General features: G+C 49.2%; 1 protein-coding gene across 2 annotated transcripts in view; it reads right to left on the bottom strand.

Moving 5' to 3' along the window:
* Tcerg1l (transcription elongation regulator 1 like) overlaps positions 1-23,636 on the bottom strand; it is a 202,346-nt gene that overhangs the window by 72,578 nt on the left and 106,132 nt on the right. For both annotated transcript variants that reach the window (XM_012951464.2, XM_045136690.1), the window contains exon 5: positions 2,114-2,208. In XM_012951464.2, the coding sequence (XP_012806918.2) occupies positions 2,114-2,208 (95 nt within the window). The remainder of the gene's footprint in view (positions 1-2,113; positions 2,209-23,636) is intronic.

Below are 23,636 nucleotides of genomic sequence, written 5' to 3'. Positions count from 1 at the left end.
ATATTAAGACCAGGGTTTATATGGCTAATCCAATTAGGAAAACTGGACGGGATTTTCATTATGGAGTTAATTGAACAATAGAACTCGTCACGGAGCCTCTGAGTACCAAATTACCTCTGCTAAATTATTCAAGTAGTGTGGCAGGGTGTAATTTGTGATGGGGGCCAACATTTAAGTTTGGCAACACTAGGATTCTCTCTGACTAATTACCAAGGTCTTCTTCATGAAGCACACTCTAGTTATGGTTTCCTGTTGGTGATAAAAGTGGCTAATCATGGTATAAAACTTCTGTTCCACGATGAAGTAATAAAAGTGAATTAGGCTCACAGAACTTAGTGATAAAGTAAGTATTTATGGAAGACACTACTAGCAAGGCTAGCTGTGTAATTAATATGTAATTTTGGTTTGGAAGGTAATCTCTTCTGAAAAGCTCACACATCAGGGGCAAGGGTTTAATTTGCTCTGACGCACAGTTGTGATGAATGTTCATGGCTCAACATTGTCACTGGCAGTGCATAAGAAAAGGTAATCTGTGAGGTAGTTCTCAGACGAAGCCAACACAGATGGTAGGGACCAGGGACAATATACCATTCCCAAGGGTTGTGAGACAGGAGCACATGGCAAAAGTCCCCTCTCTACGAACCTGCTGCCCCGGCTGGTCTTTTTTGTTTTGCTTTTGGAAGCAGGGTCTCCATCTAGCCCAGGATGATCTGCAATTTACTTTATAGCTCAAGCTAGCCTGGAACTCATAGTAATTCTCCTACCTCAGCCTCGCAAGTACTGGGATTAAAGACTTGAACCTCCACACCCAGAGCTGGCTTGTCTTTAAAAGGTTATTTGAAAAATGGGTAAGGAGAAAGGCCAAAATATGAAAAAAATTAAATTTGTACTTTTATTTATTTATTTGCAAGGAGAGAGAGAGTAGGTATAGGTGTGCCAGGGCCTCCAGCCACTGCAAAGGAACCCCAGATACATGCCCCCCTGTGCATCGGGAGTTACATGGGTACTGGTGAAAAGAAGTCAGGAAGCTTTGTTAGGTAGTTTTGGATGACTGGGCCCCAAAAGTAAAGGCAGGAATGTCTGCCCTTGCAATCTCCACTTTGCTAGAGATCAGAGAATGATCTGACTTCTTATCTCTTGCCTACAGGAGTTCCCTAGATCTGTTTTCCCACAAACAACCCGAGCCCCTCCTAGGAGGGAGGTCCCCTTTCCTAGAATTTAAATCTAATCCTGACATTGTGGTTGGTCAAGTTCAGCCCCAGAACTTGGCATCATGTCTGGCCCCTTCCTGAGCCCCCTGAGTGCACACCAGTCAGCCCTTACTCTGGTTCAGCTGAACCAGAAGGAGAAGCCACCACAGTCAGGTTGTAAATAGATGCGTGCCAGAGGACAGGCTCTCCTGGCTGGCTCCTGAACTAACAGGTCTGGATGAGCTTCCCTTCATCTAGGCCTGGCTGGGCTGAGATGAGGGAAGAAAGCCTCCCCTCTCCCACCCCAGCTTACTCCCACATGGGCTCTCTACCCTGCCTGCCCTCTACATGGCAGGAGCTCTCTGCACTTTCTTCTCTTTCCTTCTCTGAATCTAATAAAGTCTTTCTAAACTCTCCCTCAGTCTTTAAATTCCTAAGACAAGAATCGGGGTGCCCTAAATTTGTTGTACATTGGCATATTGGTATATTGGCAAGGAAGACCAAAATTCTTATTTCATTGGGTAATCGAATCCATGTTGTTAGGCAAGTACATTAACTGCAGAGCCATCTCTGCAATCCCAAATTGGAACATTTTAAGGGGAAAAAAAGCCAGCAGTGCCTTGGATTTCTTGTAGTCTGAGCTGCACCCTTGTGGAAGCCCAGGAGCTGCGTGTCTTCTCTTTACTCTGAAAACAAGCCCGGGCTGATCTGAATGGGAAGCCGCCGTCTGCCAAGCACCTGTGAGCAAGTGCAGCTAGATGGGCAGAACTGCCTCACTTGCAGGACCTTGTCTCTCCCTAGGACTCTGGAAGCTTTGATCGCTGTACCAGCAAAGCCATTTTGCCAATGACAGGTTGGAAACAGGTGCTATGGTGTCCTCGTCCCAGAATCTCCAGACCCGAAACACCTCAGTCAACACTCACCTTGTCCTCTTTGACCGCAGCCAGGCTCTTCCTCTCGGCCGTGTGCAACACCAGGGCTGGAGGACGAGGTGCTCGGCTGCGCTCTTTACTCTGATCTGCCAGATCAAAGCAACCATTATCGATATTCTACTTGTCATATCAGTCACAGTTTGAAAAGTTAAGCACAGGTAAAATGTGACAGAGACCCCTCACCTACATCACTCCCGACACAGTCATGCCCATCTCCAAAATCCAGGTCTATGCCTCCCAGCAAGGCTCTCTGGAGGTGTCCTTGAAGGAACTGGCTGAGCCCACTGAGGCCCCCATGGCCTCTCAGGTGGACAGAGTCAGGTAGCAAGAACACACAAGCATGTCCCTGTGAGGACAGCCCAGGATTTAGGCAGTCATGCTGACCATTCAGCACACAGGGGAGGCAGTGATAGCACTCGCAGCAAATGGCCAGCCATCAGCAAGCAATCTTGTACATCCAGTCCCCTTGGGGCCCTCTTCCCACCCTCAACTGCTCATAAAGCCATTTTCCTGACAATAAACTGAGCTGTTCACAGAGACTGTCTCCCAAAAGTGAAGTCTTTTGTCATCGTGCTCACCATGATTGCCTGGTCTTTGGGAGAACCAAGGCCATCCCTTGAGGACCCAGGAACCCACAGTTTTCCAGGTGACTAAATCACTAATTGAGAAATTCAGGCAAGGAGGAAAGTCAGAGACCTTGAGAGAGTATTTTTTCTCTCAGAATCTCATGTGTGCACCCTCTGAAGTCTCAAGCTATGCATGGGGACACTGATTTTCATCTCACTGGTAATTTTGAGCCAGTCTGACCACACTTCTCCACCTGACTGCCTCCTCTCTCCTGCCCACAACACAGACTCAGTGGTCTGAAGTCCTGAGAGTCTCCAGCAATAGTACATTCTGTTGGAATGTGATGTAAAGCAAGAATGAGGACATTCTATGCAGTCAGTAGCAGCCTTTCTTGTTCCTGGTGCCTGCACAGTTCATTCAGCAAGGCCTATGCACCTCACAAAGGCTCCGGCCCAAGGCTCAGCCTGACTATTCAGATTTGCTTGGGATGCTCAGGGGGATGGTTTGGGGGTCTTCATTCCACCCACTGCAAACTTGGGAAGGGGATGGGCAGAGGTCTGCAGTGAAGTTTGGCTGTCAGAGCAGCTACAGCAGGTCAGAGCTGGCCAGAAAAATGTGTGGACCATGGAGAAGAGGTCGGCTCTGAGGCAGCTATCAGGAAACTCTTCTGAGAAAGAAGGGAGTGCATGGAGCAATCACAGCCTCAGAAGTCAGGGAGCTCCAGAGCCAGTCAGGCAGGGTCGTAAGACCTCTGTCCTTCTGCCTCCAACGGCAGGCACAGGATGAGAAGAAGTGATGCCATTGTAAGCTAAGCCCACTTGCTTCCTGCCCCACAGTGACCCAGCCCAAAGCAGACTCCCGTGAAGGAGGAGAGAAGCCAAACTTGGATGATCTGATTACTGCCCTGGGCACCACCTGCTTAAGGACTCGACTGAGACCTATTTTGTCACTGAAAACAAGTGAATGTCTTTTTACTAACCAAGAATGAGTCAGAAGTCATTTGGTCTGGACTTTATCTAAACTGTCATGAAGAGCAAGCCGGGTGGAACCAGCTGATGGAGTGAGGAAGAGGAAGGCTGATAAGGCTGCTGACTCCCCACCACACTCTTGACGTTTGCAGCACAGTGATTACCTACAAAACACAGTGGTCACATACATCCGCATGCATTTTCTGAGAATAGTTAAAAATATATACCTGGCAAAACAAACGTGTCAGAAAAATTGACCACACGGCCGTGTGCCTGTAAGTCTATTCTTGTTTGTTTGTTTATTTATTTACTTACTGATTTATTTGAGGCAAGCCCAACAGACTGGCCCTTTTTTTGATAAGAGAGAGACAGAGAAAGAGAGAGAGAGAGAGAGGGAGAGAATTGGCATACCAGGGCCTCCAGTCACTGAAATCGAACTCCAGACATGCGCCCCTTTGTGCTCATGTGTAACCATGCATCACTTTGTGTATCTGGCTTACGAGGGACCCAGAGAGTCAAACATGAGCCCTTAAGCCTCACACGCAAGCACCTTAGCTGCTAAGCCATCTCTGTCAGGTTCAGATTGCTTATGTTTGTTCATTCATTATCTTGAGAAAGTGTATTGACATCTTATTGAAAATAGCTCATCTTTGGAAATCAGATCTTAAAAACCTAGCTTTTGAAATACTTGGGTTTACATTGTTCCTCCCAAGTGCTTCTTGGAGAAAATATCTTTGATGATCACTTTAAAGCCCTTCATTGCAGACACACATCTCCCAGAACACCTGTGACAAATGCCTGTGCCTTGCCCTGTGTGGCTTCCTTAATCGCTGGCACTTTTTAACAACCATTGATTTTGCAGGCCCTGTGGAGGTGTGTGGGCAAGCTCCTCAGGCTCCCACACATAATTGGGTCTGCACCTTGGCCATCCACCGCGGAGGCACTTACTCTACAGCTCTCCACGGGCCACTTCTGGGTTCCACTCTGACATGCTTAAGTACTCTTTGCTTTGGGCCTCTCCATAGACTCTGGTGATGTTGTTCTAAAGCACTCCCTCGAGTGGGAAAGAGACCTGGTTTATGGAGCAAAATCAACAAGTTGTAAGACTTCGGGGCTCCACATACCTGGGGGAGCACAGGATATATTTCCAGCCTCAGAGAAAGGCGTGATGTTAATACCCTCCCTGCAATCCATCTATTGATCAAGCTCACTCTGCAACTCGAAGGGCTCCCCAGAGGCCTTTGCTTTGATGTCTTTCCTGGCAGTGCAGAGCACCAGGAGGAATGGGTAGGTTGCAGGGCAGTCTAGGAGGACAGGAACCTGGGCTGTGGGAGCCACAGCAGGTGTCTGTTTACAGCTTCCATGATCCTGTGCAGCATCACTGTTGGTTGAGGAGAAGAAAAAGACTTGACCTGAGAACTTAGCATTACCCCCAGAGCCATATCAGCTGACCTGACAACAGAGGGCTCACCAGAACCTCTGGAAGTACACAGTGGTCAGAACCTGTGTCCCTGAGAGAAGGTGTGGAGAGAAAACCAGGCCCTTCTCCTGGGCAGACTTAGCTCTGTAAACACTCTGATCTCCACAAAACCCTACTTCTGAAAGCAGTCAGGAGACTTCCTGGGTCCTGATCACACACTCGTATTTCCTCCTCTTGTTCGCTTGTCCAAGTCCAAAGCACCTACTCTCTTAAGTTCCTGAAAAGTGAAGACTCAGTCGTCATTGGGTGCTGGGCTGCAGAAGTGACCAAGTCTCCATCGGGCAGTGGTCTTACAGCAATCATGAAGCCAGATGTCAGCACATTAGAGTAACACTGAAGTGCCAGCAATGTAAAGAAACTATACCAGGTTGAAAATCTGCTCCAGTCAGGTCAGCACCATCTAACATGCCAAAAGACTTGAAACGCACACCAGCTTCTCTGAACTCAGGGGGATTCTGAAATTCAATGTCCTCTGTCAGTTTCCTCCTCCCCCATATGCTGAACTGTTCTTTACAACAGTCCTGGATTCTGAACATCAGGGGCATGAGGGTGGAGTACATCACACAGCAACGAATGCTGAGCTGTCCCTGACTGGTTCTGAGGGTGTTTTTACCACCTCCTATTGGGGAGGCGTGTGGACAGGAAATCCAGCTCTCTAGTCCGGAAGCAGTTTTCTCCAGCACGTGGGAATTAGGCAGGATGGCTGCTCTTAGACAGAGAGAACCCTGAAGCCACAGACAGCTGCCACCATGTTACCTTCAGAGTGACTTCCTCCAGGTGCCCAGGAGGGGACAACCTAAGCTCTCTTCAGGCAAATGCTGGCTGCTGGGAGAAGGAAGTCACACCACTAATGCCTTCGTGGAGCACCATGACCTCCAGAGGTGACACTGGGAGGAAAAAAGTCACAGCTCTCAGGGCACTGGCTTGGAAGTCCATGTCTTGTCCAGCCACCTCCACATCTGGCAAGGACACCCAGGCCTGTGGCAGACATGTGGGTGCAGGGGCTATATTAGAATCCCTATATCTGAACCAGCTGATGGTCCTGTTTTCATAGGTAACCGTATCCTCCAACTCATGCAGTGCCAAGTCCACTTACAGCACTAATTTGGGAGAACAGGGGGTGCCGTGCCCCTGTGAGTGCTGAAGGAACAGTACCATCTATGGTACTCATGAAAACTAGCTCAAAGATGGGTGTGGGGGTGTGGGGGGGTGTGCGCGTGCACACGTGCCCCTTCCCCAGAGACATTTTCCCTGGAGACATGAGAGAGACTTTCTTTGTTCTTCTTTTGGCTTGCCCCTTCCTGTTTGCTTTCCTTCAGGACCCTGATTCTTCCTAAAATAAACCACATAATTCATAATTTACCTTTCTCTGAGTCTGCATTTTTTAATTCCTTGAAAACTTGGACAAGGACCCAAAGTTGGGCTCTACAGGCCTGGGGTCTCTTGCATCTTTATGGGTACCTAATTCCCTTGGGACCCCAATCTCCTCCATCACAGGGTGGGCCTGGATACAGCTGGCACAATGGACTTGTGAAGCAAGAGGGAAGACAGGAGTTTTCTTTAAGTCTCTTTCATCTGCCAGCCTTCCAAACCTCTGGAAAGCCTTGTGCAGCTAACTCAGTGAAGACCACTGGGCCCTTTCATTGGTGTCATGCCATGCAGGTTAAAGGGACTCTGTGATACAGCACAGATGCTCTTAGGGTCCCACCATCATCTCAGGACTGGAAAGAGAAGGAAGGAAGAGGTGTGGATTCCTAGGAAGCACCTGCCTTGCTGGTCACCTGCTGCTGTAGGAGAAGGGAGGGCAGCAAGCTGTGGTCACAGGGGTTCTTTGGGGTCTGGAGGAGGACACACAGCAGGGACTCCATGGCTGTTACCATATTAAAGTAGCCAGAAAATTACTAAGAAGTAGAAGCCATAAACCTGGGGTCAGGGAGCTGGCCCCAGCTCAAGGTTTGGGTCAGTGCACAATCCTAGTGGCCAGCTATGAAATGATCCCGTGGCCTTGCCATTTCCTGCTGCCCAGCATGTGTCCCAGGGATGACAAATTCCACACAGCTGAAGACCATTTTCATAGTAATGCAAATCATTGGTAAGTCCTCCTAAATTTTTCATAGGTAGTGATTTCAGAGTTGATAAGTTACAGAGAAAATTGATTTTCCACACATATTTTATCTTCCTGGGATTCTTTGTGCCAACAAGTGGCCAAATACTTGGATGAGGGGCTGGGGAGATTGCTCAATGGTTAAAGGATCGTTTCATAGCTGGCCATTAGGAGCATTTACTGACCCACCCCTTGAGCTGGGAACCAGCTCCCTGGCCCCAGGTTTATGGCTTCTACTTCTTAGTAATTTTCTTGCCACTTTAATATGGTAACAGCCATGGAGTCCCTTCTGTGTGTCCTCCTCCAGACCCCAAGAATCCCTGTGACCACAGTTGGCTGCCCTCCCTTCTCCTACAGCAGCCTACAAAGCCTGCTGCCCTTGGTTCAATTTCCCCAGCCACCCGCCTAATGTTTGATGGGCATTCATTTCTAGCAGCAAAAGACCCCGGTGCAAATACAAAACAATCTGACAGGAGAGCAAGGCTGGGGTTCTTCAAGAAGGTGTCACCTTAGCCCTGAAGGATGACCCGCCCCATGACATGATTCTGCCCTACAACAGACCCCAGGCTTATACCCTACTACTTTCTAGATACTTCTACCATTCCACTTGACTTTAAGAGGATCCAATGTTACCATCGGACAGAATGGCCTGTGAGGTGATGGGTCATTTTCCATCAAATGTTCCAGAACCTGCAATAGTCTAGCTATATGATACAGGCAGGCTTTGGAGGAGACAGAAAGGCCATCCAAGGCTGGAGATGCAGGAGCTCCGTGTCCAGCACAGTGCCTGTAGTGGGGACACTGGAGCGCAGCTGGCCTGGCCACCAGCAGCAAGGAATAGAGACATCACAAGACTCCCAAACGATGCAGCATCTCCGCCACCGTGTCAATCAGGATCCACATACATGCAGCGTAGCGCAGTGTCACATCCCTCTGGAGGGCTGCTCCTGAGTCGCCAGGGCACTTCAGCCAACCACCCCAGGCATATGTTTTGACCTGCCAGGCAGAGAGGCAGTGGGTACCATGCATGGTAGGGGTCTGAGAAATAACCGTGGAGTCAGTTCCCAGTCCACCTCTGGTCTCCAGGTGAAGAATGGAAGAATAAATGGAGGAACTATGCCCAAGTTCTGATCTTCAAGGCAAAGGTGAAATCACACACCTGAGCGCTCTGGGTCAGGTGCATGGCCACAGGAGTAGATGGACAGACAGCATGGAGCTGGAGGTAAGGTAGGGACAGAGACAGGAATGCAGAGGGCCAGGCAGTGGGACAGATTCATACTAACCTAAAACTCTCTTGCAAATTTCCCATTGATTCTGGTAAGGTGCAAGGTGTGTCACTCACTTTCACCAAAAAAGCATAAATCCATCTCGCAGCAGCAAGCAGACTTACATAAGTAATGCCCACTGTTCAAGATGCTATGGAGTCTCAGCTGTTTAGAGGAGGAAAGCACAACCACACCCCACACCGCGGACACTGCAGCCCACACTCCTGCGAGCAGGGGCTCCTCCAGTCAAGCCACCATAAGAGGGACAGCCAGGCTCAGAAGAACTGTAGCTTTGATGCCCTAAATCTGGGAAGCATTAGGATACAGCAGAATAGATTTGCTTATTTCCCTAGATATGCCAATGTAGTAGCGGCCAGGAGTCTCAGGTTCAAAGCCTAAGAGCTGAAGCAGATGTGACATGCACAGGGGCCGACAGGTGGCAGAAGAGAGGCAAGCAAGGCCCCAAGCCAGCTAAGGGCCCACCTTCAGCCCAGCTTCCCACCCACACCTGAGAGCACTCTGAAAGCTCAGGCTGCTTAAAGATGCTGACTTAGTAAAGTGTTAACATGATACTAATGTGAGATGTCCAGGACACAGTACACACAGCACACTACATAACATTACTAAAAAAGTAAAAGAGAAACAAATTTCATTTCTAAGTGAAGATCTTTAGTCACTATCTACTGTCCTCTTTGAGTCTAGAAGAAACAGGGCTTCAGAGGGTCTTGCACTATCTTCAATTCATTTTGACAATGATCACACTGAGTGTGGTCACCCCACTGATTGCATACTGTGTTTAACACTTTGGTTATCTTAGCAGGAGTATTCATCAGTTCGTACTTTAAAACTTCCTCAAAGACCCTTTTATGTAACCTTCAGTTAAACATAGAAGAGAGAGGCATGATTAAATATATTCATTTCCTAAATTGCATCATTAAATTTTCTCAAATAGGAACATTTTACGAAAATAGGATTCAATATTAAAGCAATTGTAGCAGCAGAGGGAGATTTGTGAAGCCCAGACTTCTAGAATGGGATAATTGCTATCAGCGAGTGAATCCTTGTTTGAGTGATGTCTTTGCTTCCAAGGGAGGGCACTACTCAATGTCTGGGATGGATACTGTGTTCAGGAGAAGCCCCTCCTGCCTCTCCATTCTTGTGACTCAGGTTTCTGGGAAGATCACAGCACCCCCATACTGCTTACTGGACTTGTGCCTGTAGCTTTGGGGCCCAGGGAACCTCAGGTGCCCAGGCCATACGGGGAAATACTTCTGCACCCCCCCCCCACACACACACAAGGGCCCGGAGCAGAAAGGGTGTGCGGTGGGCAGAAGAGAGCTCCGCTGGCTCAGCTGAGGGCGGTCTTGCTCCTCTACCTGGTCTGAGAGGTCAGGAATCAAGCCAGGAACGACCTCAGCCACCACCTGCAGGACCAGGCGTGCATGCAGTCAGAGGCTGCAGCTCAGGATCCGAGGGGCCAGGAGTCAGCGCCCAGCCTGACCTCTCACAGAGCATGTGGGACAATTGCTAGCTAACCTCTGAGTATCCATTTCTCCATCAGCACAATAGGAAAGTAACAGTGTTTTGAGGTTTGCTGGTTATGGACCCAGATGCTAATTATACAGCATTGTGCAGGATGCCTACCCCTGGTGGTTATTCTTGCCAGGGATCCCAGTGCTTATCTGGGCGGGGGGGGTTGAATCTATGTGAGCTTCTTCATGCACCCCAGGCCCAGAGTCTCTATGGCCTTACTTCCTGCTGCCTCACACCAGGGGTCCATAACGCAATAGGAGCAAACACTTACACATGCTCTGAGACATAAATCACAATTTCTGATGAATTCATCATGGGGTCGTTGGCTCCCATAATTTAAATGAACAGATCCTTAGGTGATGTGTGCCCAGTGCTCAGGAGAGCCCCTTTGCTGCTGGTAACTGCGTGAATTAGGCCAAAGGTGATTCAGGAGAACTTCCAGAGTCCCTGGGCACATTGGGCCAGGCAGCCTTGATTTACACATACATAAACTGCTTCCGCGTGAGCTGGCCGTCTCCTCCTGAGAGCTCAGATTGAGTCAGTCCTGACTTGTACAGAGCAATCTACATGAAAATACAATCCTTGCCCAAATGATTTATTCTCTCATTTAGATGTAATAAAATTAATAGTGCAGTTCTCAGCTCAGCTTATGAAATTAACTTAGACTTTCTTTCTTAACCAACTTCTTTCTGTTATTTTCTGTTTTCAAAAGGGAAGCTAGCGATTCCAGTCATTTGATACAAATGGCTTTAATTAGTTTAAGGCAAACATAACCTTTAAGGAATGCAGGCTTGGGACTGGCAGTGCTGTGCTCAGGACAGAAGGAGCTCCACGCACAGCAGCATTGATCGGTCATGTCAAGGCGCACATCGGATTTGGGTCGGCATCCAGGCAAACCACCCATCATTTGATATAATGATTCTTCTGCCAAGGCACCAAGAAGCCAGCCCATGTCTGGAGCCAGGCAGGATGCATTTTTATGACAAGGACAGGTGGATTTTTCAAGCAGTGAGAGAAAGACGACGGCTGCTATGATGGTGCTCTTTGCCATGAGCCACCACCGCAGGGCCTTGCTCTGCCTTAGAGCCCTGTAGACAGTCTCCAAGGAAGGTGCATTTTAATGACTATTTCTCTTAACGATATTAAAAATGCAAAGCAATCAATTCCATGCTTACTGAAAAGCATTTTGTAGAAAGAGACGCTCTGTTTGGGGGGGCGGGGGTAAAGCACACAAACAATTCTCTCTGGAGACTCTTTCCCCAGTTCCTCTGAACTATTCCCTGGGAATCCCTCGCTCTCTGTCAACTAGAATCAGAATTTCTTGCCTACAAACCAGCACTGTGTTTGCAAAGCTGGCCTTCACCTCCTTGGCCTCACACCGGCTCTTCTCACCCTCAGCAGGGTAGACTCTAATCTGGGTTTTCCAGTTTACAGGCTTATTCTCCAGATATTTTACTGGCCCACAGCCCCCGGAGCCCAGAGCAGGCAGACTGCATGTCCGTCCATTTCTCTGGAGCCACACCCCTCCCCGCTGCCCTGATTCTCACTCCAAGTTGCAAGCCATCCTCCCCCCATCTCTTAAGTCCCTCATGTTCCTCCCACACACAGAGGGTAGCATGCCCACACACGTCTCACCTCTGTGAAGACTGCACACAAACTATTGATCATTGGCTCTCCCTCCTCCTCAAGACAATATGCTTATACATGTGGGTGGGTGTGTATGCATGTGTTCCTATGTTTGGGGGTGCACAAGTGTGTGCACATGTGTGTGCCTGCATGTGAAAGCCGAGGTTAGTGCTGTGTGCCTTCCTTAATCACTGTTCACCTAAGTTGTTATGCAGGGTCTCCCAATGAGCCAGGAGCTCACTGATTTTGCCATACAAGCCACAGGGTCCGGCCGACTCTTCCCCAGTGCTGGGGTTGTGACCACATGCACCCACGCCTGGCCTTTCCCATGGGTGCTGGGAAGCTGAGCCTCGTTCCTCACGCTTGCGCAGAGCCAGGCTCAGCATCCTTCATGCAGACAGGGCTCACCTGCTGTCTGCACGTGGGCCTTGACCCTACCACTTCCGTACTTGTTGGTAACCAGGGCATAACTGTCCCTACATCCCTACAACTTGCCACTCTCTTTCTTTTTTCCCTCCATGGACCTGCCTCTGTGGAGTTCCCTTCATCTCCACCTGTCAGGCAAAGCCTTTCTTTCTGCACAGGGTGCCTCACTCCTGTACCCTGCAAAGTCTGCACCTAGCCTGTCTCACTTAATGGGGCTTTATGGCCTATATGCGATTTTTAATGTGTCGTGCATATTTCCATTTTAGCATATTGCATGTAAATGAACCTCCTCATATCTGTGAGCTCTGAAAGCAGAATTCATGTCATGAAATCTTAAAATAACTTGAATCAACTGTGTTATTAGCACACAGCAGTTGCTCAATAAATGCTACATGGCTGACTAGATGTAACTACCAGGGGATGGCTGCCTAGTGACGAAAAGAGAGAAGTGGGTTTGTCCCCTACCCTTCTCACTTCCCATATACACAACCTTCAAACAAGAGGGAAACAAGTCCAAAATTAAACAAGAAGAGCAGACACTGTATTCAGCAAGAGTCAGAGAGGCTGGTGCCACAAGTAAACCCCCACCCCAGTCACTTCAGGATCCCCGCACTGACAGGCTGGGGTGTGCCACCCTCCAGTGAAACGTGCTGCATAGGTGTCCTCACAGAACAACGACGGCTGCAGGAGTCAGGTGAGCAAGGGTCAGCGGGCCTTCGTGAGAGAGAGGAGGGGACTTCTCTAGCTGGAGTCTGCTCAGAGCCAGGCAGTGCCCTACAAGGGCCTGGTGGAGGCACTTCGTCCACAAGGCCAGAGTGCAATTCTAGTTAGTACAAAGGAACCGCTGGGGACCATGAGCTCTATGACAAGTGTGGGTCTGTGGCATTTAGATGTGCTTGTCTCTTTGTCATTACTCAAGGTCCCGGCCCATGCAGTGAAGAGTATAGTCCCATCTCACAGCCTGCACACCATTGTCCTGGACAGAAGGATGCGTATACAAAGCCCGGCAGGCAACCCCCCAGCACCCTACTCTTGACAACCACAAGCTGTTCTCACTGGGGACTGAACCCTTTCTCTGAGCCCAGAGGGAGCAAGTTTGCAAGGACATGTCTGCCACTCTGTCCTGAACTTCATTCTGACTCCATGTATAAATCGAGGCTCATAGAACCTGCTGCCTCTGGGTGACAGGGTAGCCCTGGGTCTCCCCGAAGCCTCGTGTTTGCGACTTCTAGCTGCCTCTCTACCGTCATTCTGCCACAGCCTGCTCTCCATGCAGGGAGGCGTCAGTCTGCCTCCTTCCCTGTGCAGCTCTCATGCCAGGCTGATCACTTGCCTCCTGAGAGGTGTAGGTCATGCGACAAAGAGGGTTCCGCTGCTCCCGGTAGAAGAGGAGAAGGTGTGTGCATCTCTATAGAGGCATCGCTCCTCACAGTGCTCCTGCCATTGCTTTTGGACCTGGCTCGGGCTTTAAGGAGTCCACTTGGACCTGAGTGGAATGCTAACCCTCCCACCCAAGAGTCCCTGTGCTCCGGAAAAGCAGCCATTCTTCCCCTGCACTCAGCCCACTTCCCAGGTGAGGGGCGGCAGGGGCTTTGCCATTTTCTGCCTCCTTGGGTACAATTAGAGCACCGTGTGCTCCAGGTTTTGACAAGAAGATGGAGCACTCTGGCACCAGGGTAGCTAATTGGTGGCGTTATTTATGTGTTTCGAATGCCTATGAAGTTCCCTGGCTGTTTCTGATGCAATTAGTTTCATCGATGGCGAGGTTTATGAGTTGAAATAGCAGAAATTAAAGCACTGCCTAACACAATAGAACACAATAAAAATGAGTGCTCTGCTGGTCTTCATGTAGAATGCTGAGCAAATGGCTCCGAAGTTTTATAAGAAGATCAAAAGACCCTTTTTCCAGCACCATAACTTGGTCCATATCGAGATGCTCAAATACAAGACTATGCTAGACAGAAAGGAATTTCAGAAATACCAGACAGGCAGCCACTGAGACCATCTTGATTTTTTCAGGCTCTGAATGGCTCAGGGACAGCAACAAAGCTGGGTCCTGTGTCTCAGATGCTCCTGTCCTCAAAGATACATGCTGACTGCATTCATGAAAGACAATTATTCTAGAAAATCCAGAACATGACTTATACAAATGCTCAGTGGTTCTGGCTTCACATTTTTCTCGGGTGTGAGTCATTGATATACTGGGACATGACTGCACATTCTAAGTCAATTTAAACTCTAAAAAATATTACTTTATATTCACAATTTAAATTTCAAAACACAGAGATGGGTAAGATATCACAGAACACGTTTCCTCCATTCCTGAATCCAGCCACTCAATCCTCACAGGAAGAGGTGGGTGCCATCATCCACTATCTGAGTTTCCCGGGTGTGTTATGTATTTCCAACAACAACCTGCATTCCTAGTCTTCTGTTCACCAGTGCACCAGACACACACTTGCTTAGCATCTTAAAGACCAAACACAGAATTATGTCTTTTGAGATCCAGGAATAGAAAATGCCATTTTCTCACTGCCTCAACACACTGACCAAACTCCCGACATGAGTGGTCATGAAGGTCATTTCTAGAAATGCTGACCTCGGTGGGAACAGCAGCCCTCCTCACATCTCAGGGGGCTTCTGTGAGTTCTCGGAAGTTGGTTACTTATGCCAGAGCCATCTGCAGTCTGATCTGTCACTGTGGTTCTCAGGACTGAGAAAGGATCCCTTGCTCAGTGATAGGAAGAATCCCTGTGTACCAGCCTGCACCCTGCACAGTACCCTGTGTCCCCACATGGCCCAGTGCCCACGTGTCCTCATCAGACCAAATGCCTTGGGGTTACTCATGTCAAGTGAGAATCTCCAGACGGGCCCTGGTATGTCATGGCAGTGGGTGAAGGAGTTTCCAAAAGAAAAGACTTCCACTCGTGTTCCCTGCCCTGCCCCTGCCATTGCATCTTAGAAGAACAGGACAGTGATAGAAAGGTGGAAAGAAAGCAGAAGACAGCCTTAGTGGGCCATAGAGGACCGTCACCCCACTCGACAGGAACATGGGAGCAGAAGGCACAGTGTAAGGAGGAGCCTGGGGTCTTGGAAGAGCTGAAAGGGAGGATCAGAGCTGGAGTCTCCCAGTGTTTGTTAACCCATACTTGACAACATAGGACTATTTACACAGTGTGTGTATTTTTATGTACGCATGTACTTATATTTAATTGACAACTTTTATATATGTAATGATGTATTTTGATCATGATCCCTTTTATTACCTTCTCCTTCCCCTCACCCTGATTCCTCTGAATCCCTTCTTCCTAGCTGTTCCTCTTCTGTGTTGGTGTGTTTTTCCCCTCGTGTGTGACATACTGAGTTTAATTAAGCTTGCCTGAATGAGCAAGGGTGGGGTTATTCATCAGAGCACTTGGGGCCTACCATTGGCACCCCCACTGAAGAAAACATCACCTGCTCTCCAGAACTACTGGCTACCAAGAAATAATTCCTAGGGACAGATTGGGGCCTCATGCCCACCTCCACCATCCTGGACAGAACGCTCATGGGCACAGTAATGTGCAGTACTTGGGCAGGCAGTCATGATCTCTGAGAGGTTAGGAATGCAGGTACTACTTCACGTCCAGAAGGCAGCAACCCACCACACTCCTCTCCGTTCTCTGTACCCATTCAGCCCCTCTTCTGCAGTTTTCCCCAAGCCTGAAGAGCATGACAGGGGTGTGTCATTTAGCACAGAGAGCCTACTAGAGATTTTAATGTCAGCCACAGCTCTGTGTGAGAGTCCAATGGCTGCCTGATGCTTCCACAGAAATGTACACTACCATTAATTCAGCCCTGCTGTTGGGCAGACAGACCCTTTTCATCCTCAATTTCCCTGTTAATCTATGTTCCTTGGATATACGTATGCATCATCTGAAGACCTGTGGAACTCTACCACCCTGCCAAGGCTTGTCACCCTTTATCTCACTCACAGGGATCACAATTGCCTGGGCTAACATGTCCAACCTACCTTAGGGATGAGGAAAGGGCAGATCAAAAAGTTAGAGAAGACTCCCAAGTCCCAGGCAGTGTGGAGTGGAGTTGGAGGGGAACCACACCTGGACTCTGGTGGGTTTAGGGTCTATCGTGGACCTGGTGGCAGTGTTTCCAGGACAGAAACCATCGCCAGGACAGTTGGAGTAAACCCAGAGTCTCGATGTATATTATCCAGAAACATTGTGGTGAATCACATTATTTCCAGCTGCATGAAGGAGCGTGTAGACAGCCCCAGCCGCTGCCACTGACTGTTGACACTGGAACCAGCCAAAGGCCCTGATCATACACACAGCATGTGTCCTCACACCATGGGCCCTTGAAGAGCAGTTGAGATGGGAGATGGGCTTGTCCTCACAGGGTGTTCTTCCAGTTCTGTTGCTAAGTAACAAAGTCAGCAATGGAAATAAGTAGACTGACAGCCTGAAGCTTAGAGCCCTCTACTAGCAGAAGCCCTGGCTCCCCAAGCACTGAAATCATTCACACTGAGTTCCAGGCTGGGGATTAAGCTCAGGAATAGACTTCTTAGCTAGCTTACGCTAGGCCCTGGCTTCATCCCTAGCATGAAAAAATTATAGAGAAGAAAGGAAGGGGAGAAGGGAAGAGAAAGAAAGAATGAATGAATTAAAGAGGAAAGAAGGAAGGGAGGGATGAAGGAAGGGAGGAAGGGACAGAAGGAGTGAGGGAAAGAAGGAAAAAGAAAAGAAGAAAGGAAGGAAGAAAAGAAGGGGGAGGGAGGGAGGAAGGAACGAAAGAAGAAAGGAAGGAAGAAGCAAAAAGGGAAGGAAGAAGAGGGAAGGGAGGAAGGAAGGAAGGAAGAAGGAAATCAGGAAGGAAGAAAGGAGGGAAGTGGATGGAGGAAGGAAGGAAAGAAGGAAGAAAAGTAAGAAGGGAGGGAGGTAAGCAGGGAGGGGGTAAAATGGGCACTGGAAAGACAGCTCAGTATGTAAAGTGCTCACCTCACAAGCATGAGGAACTGACTTTGATCCTCAGAGCCCACATAAAAATGGCAGGTGTGGTGGTGTGGGGGGCATACCTGTAAATCCATCTCTAGGGAGACAGGGACGGGCAGAACCCTGGTGCTCCCTGGCCAGCCCTTCTAGCCTAATTGGCAAGCTCCAGTCCAATGTCTCAAAGAAAGGCAGACAGTATTGCTGTGGAATGACACTTGATGTTGTCTTCTGGCCTACACACACACACACACACACACACACACACACACACACACACATTGTGAACACTTATAGGTGTACAAAACTGCACAGCTGACAACAGGCTGTTACTAGACATTTACTCTGTGTTAGGCACGGAGAATCCTACTTACTTCCAAATTGGGAAAAAGTCTGTGTTGTAATTTGTTTCATTTTTTAAAATAGACTATGTCTGCTTTCTGCAGCCTAATTAGAAAAAAATAAACACTTAAAAAATTGAGACTTGAGAGAAACATACACTTCCATTTTCAGTTATCTCAAGGTTCATGTCACAGCCAGATGCTCTCCTCTCAGGAAGTGTGGCATCGAGAAGCTTGGCCCAGTCCACAGACACAGTGGCAAGAGAGGTTCAAGGACACACTGAGCGTGCCACACACCCACCAGGAGTCCCACTCGCACACTCTGCAACCTGTAACTGAAGCCTTCATGGAGCTCTCAGCAAAGGCAGGACATGTTCCTGGGAGCAGCATCCACATCGTGAGCGGTGAGTGCCCCCAACATGGCTACTGTCTCTCAGCTGCATGGCACCACTCTCCTTCCTAGGGCACATTCAGCATGCTCCTGCAGGAACTTCTCCACCAGGCCCTGGTGAAGATGGACAGTTAACCAGGTGGATTACAAAGCAGACTCCTGGGACTCCCCCTTCATCCCTGGACAAGCCATGGCTGGAATACACAGCTGGCTTTTGTCTTCAGAACAGGGACTTGCAGAGCATGTCAGCTCCTGCTGTGAGAGATGCTAATCACATGGCATCATTACTTAATTACTGACTCCCTTAAGGACCAGTGTGCACAGCAATGACTCGGGGACAAGGTTACTTCCTTTTTGGGGTTCTGCTGAGGTTGTAATGCTAAAGCCAAAGGATTGCAAGGTGGAGAAGCAACCCAATCCCCTTCCTCATGTCCACTCCAGGGAGCTAATATGTTCCCTTGGGATCACCTTGTTTTGGATGGAAGTGTCTACCTGAATCTAAGCTTTGAATGTTCTGGGATTCAGGGAAGTTGGGAAAGTTGATGTCTCCACAGCAACTTCACAGGTATAGCACTACACCTAAGGATGGGTGGAAAGTCAGAGTGGACAGTCACCTGTTTCTACCACAGCAGAGTGGGGACAGGGCGGTTCTCTGGACAGACAATGGCATTCCGAGCAAAACCAGGGAAAAGGGCCACTGTGACTGACACTTTTTGGCAGGAGGTGTACAAGCTTCTTGGACTAGCATCTTAGCACCTCAGCAATCTATTATGAACCTCGATAAGAATTCTTGGGACCTCTCTGGGTATTCCGGAGGAAGGTCCTGGGCTCAGCCAACAGATTATGTCACCTTACACCACTGTTCTAAGGGGACCAGAGCTCAGCATGATCCCCTCATACCTGATGTTTTTCATAGATGAAAGTCAATTACAATTATTCCTCTTAATTGTCGCCAGGTAAATTGTATTCACTTGGCTTCTGGGAGTGTCCACTTAGAGTGGCTTCTAGCACATTCCAGAGAATGAGGTGTTCTGATAAAATCTACTTCTGGCTTTTAGCTAAGGATGTCTTCTTAAATTTATTTCTCTGTTAACCTGAATCCATTTCAGATGTCGTCTGCCTCTCAGCTGTCACCATAATTACTGCCTGGAATGCTGCAGATCAGGCACTCAGCTACAGGCCATGCACTGCACTCACTCGCCTGTCTTAGGGAGGGTCAAGGTCCAGGCTGGGAGGGATGATCATTCTGGCTGCAGGATGGGGCAGTTTTGAGCTTCTTTCATGTCTGTGAATTACGGGAACTGGTGTGCACAGGACAGAGAAAGTGAAGGATTACAGGGATACGGAAAGCTGATCTTGACCCAGATCTACTACTGAGGCACAGAGACTGACCAGACACTTACTTTCTCCTCCCGCAGGGGAACAGTGGAAAATAAGAGTGACAGTGGCTAGTGCTTCCTATGGCACAAAATCCCCCTAAGGGAAGTGTGTGACCGCACAATGTAGCAGACCTGCCTGGCAGTCACTCCAGCAGTTCTAGGTAGGGACACAGGGCCAACTTGGATCGCCCTAAGCTCCAATGACCTCAAATCAAAGAGCATTTGCCTAAAGTTTTGTCTCTTGTGTCTATACTTCATAATAGAACTTGTGGGTCAATTTGTTTTTCAGGGCACAGTTTCTCAGAAAAAAAAAATCCTACCTCGATAAGGGACACTTCTCATTAGTCTCAAGATGTGTGGGTCAGAGATTGACACTGTGGCCTCATTTAACTCCATGCACAGGAGTTAAAACATGGGCTGTGGCTCCTCACAAGTCACCTTTCTGGTGACATTAGTTTTCTGAGTGTCAGGTCTTGGAACAAGAGAGCTCATGTTTTCATGACTCTAGAGACCTAAGGAGTTATGTCCTGGTATGAGCAGTGGGCAGGACAGCTGTCCCTATGAGGCTCAATGGGTTAGGTATTCTGTCTCTTCCAACCTCGTAGATCCTGGTGATGCCTGGCTATGGCCACAGGGCTCCAGCCTCCACCTCCATTGTCACATAGCTGTGGTTCCTGGGTCTCTCATTCTCTTAGAAATCTAGCCAATTGCCTCTGCAAAGACCCAGTTTCCAACTAAGGTGGCATTTGAAGCTGTGAGTGGGGTGACTTTGGTGGGACTCTCTTCATTCCAGGACATTTATGACAGATTTGTGTTTGAAAGCTGCTAAAAAGTATGACTTTGTGTTTCCAAATTAGTAAGGTGGACATCACCAGGGAATTTTCACAATGGTGTGGTCACAAAGGGACATATGGAGATAGCTAATGTACAAATGTCACTTAGCTGTTTATACAGAGAAGCGGACCAAGGAATTATCTGAACCGCCTCCTCATTCTGTCAGTGGGTAGAGAGCCAGTCCATCAAAGCATATGTGGTGTTGGCTCCAAGTCCACTGCTCCTTCTGCCCAAGGTATAGGGTCCTCTGTGGCAGGGAGTTCAGCCCTCTCTCCAACCTGGGATCTGTCTAAGGCCTATTTTTGGGTCCCCACCCCACCTTACCTTTCCTTTCCCTGGTCTGCTCTGAGAATCCACCCAAGTCTGACCAAGTTTCCTTTGTCATAAAATTAAGTCCATTCCCTCTCTCTCTCTCTCTCTCTCTCCCTGTGTCTCTCTCTCCATTCAATTTCATTATGCCTAGCTTTATTGCATTTTGTGACTGACAAGTGCTTCCCTTAAAAAGGGAGAGAAAATGTTAATCTTAGTCATTTATCCTTTTATCCCAACAGCTCTCCTTTGCAGAATGCCATGCAATTAAAATGTGAAGTGAAGGTGTCATTGTAAAGTGCAGATTGGATGGGCCTTGGCCATTGGCTGTGCCACGTACTTCTGAAATGGAACGCTATGGAACCTAACAGAGTTTCAATTTCTCCTAATGTCAAAAATAGCAATAAAATCAAAAAGGGAGAGAAAAAGTTAGGCTCTGGAAACAGCATTGTCCACAAAACTGCATTAGAAGTGAATTATTCCCTGGATGGTTTCTCTACAGGATTGCCTCATTACAGCCTATATCTCACGCTGACTCCTTCATAGGCTGAGCATTTATTAAGAAAAAAAATCCTTCCTGTGCTAGAGGTATGGCTTAGTGGTTAAACATTTGCCTGTGAAGCCTAAGGACCCTGTTTTGAGCCTTGATACCCCAGAACCCAAATTAGCCAGATGCACAAGGGAGTGCATGCATCTGGAGTTCATTTGCAGTGGCAGAAGCCCTGGTGCGCCCATGCTTTCTCTATCTCTGTCTCTCTCTCTGTCTGTCTCAAATAAATAAATAAAAATAAACAAAAAAATTAAGAAAAAAGAAACAAAACAATCCTTCCTGTGTGGCCCATGACAGCCAGGTCAGTTCTGGGATGGAGGCCATTGTCTGTAGCTCCTTCTGTAGAGTGATGCTGCTTGGGTCCACACAGCACCTGTTCTCTGTATGGCCTCTTCCAGGAAAGGCCACAGGTCCCTGCACCTGAGCTGCCCTGGCTGAGGACCATGGCCCGGGAAAGGCCGCAGGTCCCTGCACTTAAGCTGCCTGGCTGAGGACCATAGCCCAGGAAAGCCCGCAGGTCCCTGCACCTGAGCTGCCTGGCTGAGGACCATAGCCCAGGAAAGCCCGCAGGTCCCTGCACCTGAGCTGCCTGACTGAGGACCACGGCCCAGGAAAGGCCTCAGGTCCCTGCGCCTGAGCTGCCTGACTGAGGACCACAGCCCAGGAAAGGCCTCAGGTCCCTGCGCCTGAGCTGCCTGACTGAGGACCACGGCCCAGGAAAGGCCGCAGGTTCCTGCGCCTGAGCTGCCTGGGGACCACGGCCCAGGAGAGGCCACAGATCCCTGTGCCTGAGCTGCCTGGGGACCACGGCCCAGGAGAGGCCACAGATCCCTGTGCCTGAGCTGCTTGACTGGGGACCACGGCCCAGGAAAGGCCGCAGGTCCCTGCACCAGAGTTGCCTGACTGGGGACCATGGCCCAGGAAAGGCCGCAGGTCCCTACATCTGAGCTGCCTAGCTGAGGACCATGGCCCAGCAGGTTCAGACTCACTTTGTTCTTCCCAAGGGGGTACACAGGAGACAAGAGGCTATGTGATCTCTGGAGTGGACATAGAGGCCAGGACATGGCCAGTGACTTACAGTCAGATATCCAGCAACCATCCCATCTGACCCACCATTGAGATCCCTGCAGAACTTCTGGGAGTCAGTGATGGACACCTCAGAGACAGCCCATAGGGGCACAAGGCTCTGTATCCAAGAGGAAAAGCAGAGGTAGGACTTAAAGGACATTTCAGGAATGAGTGAACTGTCCACCTAAAAGACAACAATGTCAGCCAATAGAACCCTCAAAAGGAAGGCCTGAGATGCAGCAAGAGTGACGTCCTACAGATGGGGGCAAGCAATGCTGGGGATGGGGCATGTGTGCTAGGACTGGGAAGAAATATGGAAGCAGCTATGCCACTATGTAAGAGGCCCTCCAGCCCCAGCTGACCCAGAAAGAAGGAACGAAAGGGCCCTATAGGATATGAAGGTGCCTGGAGGACCAACAAGTCTGAAAGAAGATGGCAGATCCTGAGCAGAAAGGTAATAGGAAGACCCCATCATGAACAGTCCATCTGTTTAACCAAAACCTCTTCAGGTCAACTGTGAACCAGGTACAGCACAGGTCCCAGGTACAAAACCCATGCAGGCAGGGCACTCTGGCTTGGGGAGAGAAGTGGAAGAGGCACCTGTGCACTCAGTGAAGCGGCTATGATGAGAAGGGGAACACAGGGCCCAAGGAGCAAAGATGTGCGGTAAGCTCAGTGAGGGCGGGAGGAGGCAGGGCAGCCCTGGCGAACTGACTTCCCAGGTCCCAGTTCAAGTCTCTCATCTGAGGGCACAGGGTTACAGGGAGACGGCACAGTCCATCCTAGAGAAGAGCAGAGACCTCTGAGGCCAAGCGAAAAAGTAGAACCACAGAGGCAAGTGACCTTGACATCTCCAACCTTAGTTGCCAAACAGGCCTTTGTGCCGGCACCTGATGGCTGGTCACCGACAACAGGATTCATCTGCAGGCTTGATCCAGGAATGGTCCAGAAGAAGGAGGTGTTGACACTGCACATGTGCTGGCCCCAGGCAGAGGCTGGGGAAAGCTCCACAATTACTTATAGAGACGCCCCACGCTAGATTCCCTCGCCTGCCCACAAGCCAGTGTCTCTGGCTGCAAGCCTTGAAGGCACAGGTCCTCAGCGCTGCTTGTCAAACAGGCTTCAAATCAGTATGTGTGCTGGCTTTGGACACTCGGTGGTGGGAAAGAGTCTGCCAGCGATGCTGTGCCTGCTAGGGCTGTGCAGGAGGGAGGTCCTACAGGTGCAGGGTGGACACGGAGCAGAGTTCATGCCCAATGTCTGCCTGTTCTACATGGCCACATGGACCCCAAAGCTCAGTTCCCAGCTGCTCCAAGTCCTGAAGAAAGTTTACCTGGGCTGCTGGGGTTCAAGCCTCCAGCTATCTGGGCCCAGGGCCTGGGAGCCCACCAAATGCCAGGCTTACAACCAGCTTTTGACTGCCAATGGGTCCAGGCTCCACCTCAGGACCCTTTCTTGGAAAGATGGACACCCAAGAAAAGAAGAGAGAATATACCAACATTGGCAGGAGTCACATTTATGCTTGTACAGAGGTTTCAGCATCAAGCAGCTTTCTGGAAGCAGAGCATGGATGGAGAAGGAGCTGGGTGCTCCTGCAAAGGTACCTGAACTCCACTACTGCAGATGCGCCAGCCAGACCAGGAGAGGAACAAGACTGGAAGCGGTTATATGACCTTCACAAGTCCCCT

This window comes from Jaculus jaculus, chromosome 1, assembly GCF_020740685.1.
Source record: "Jaculus jaculus isolate mJacJac1 chromosome 1, mJacJac1.mat.Y.cur, whole genome shotgun sequence".
Taxonomy (NCBI): domain Eukaryota; kingdom Metazoa; phylum Chordata; class Mammalia; order Rodentia; family Dipodidae; genus Jaculus; species Jaculus jaculus.
Note: the sequence above shows the minus strand (reverse complement) of the source record. Positions and strands in the feature narration are given on the sequence as shown.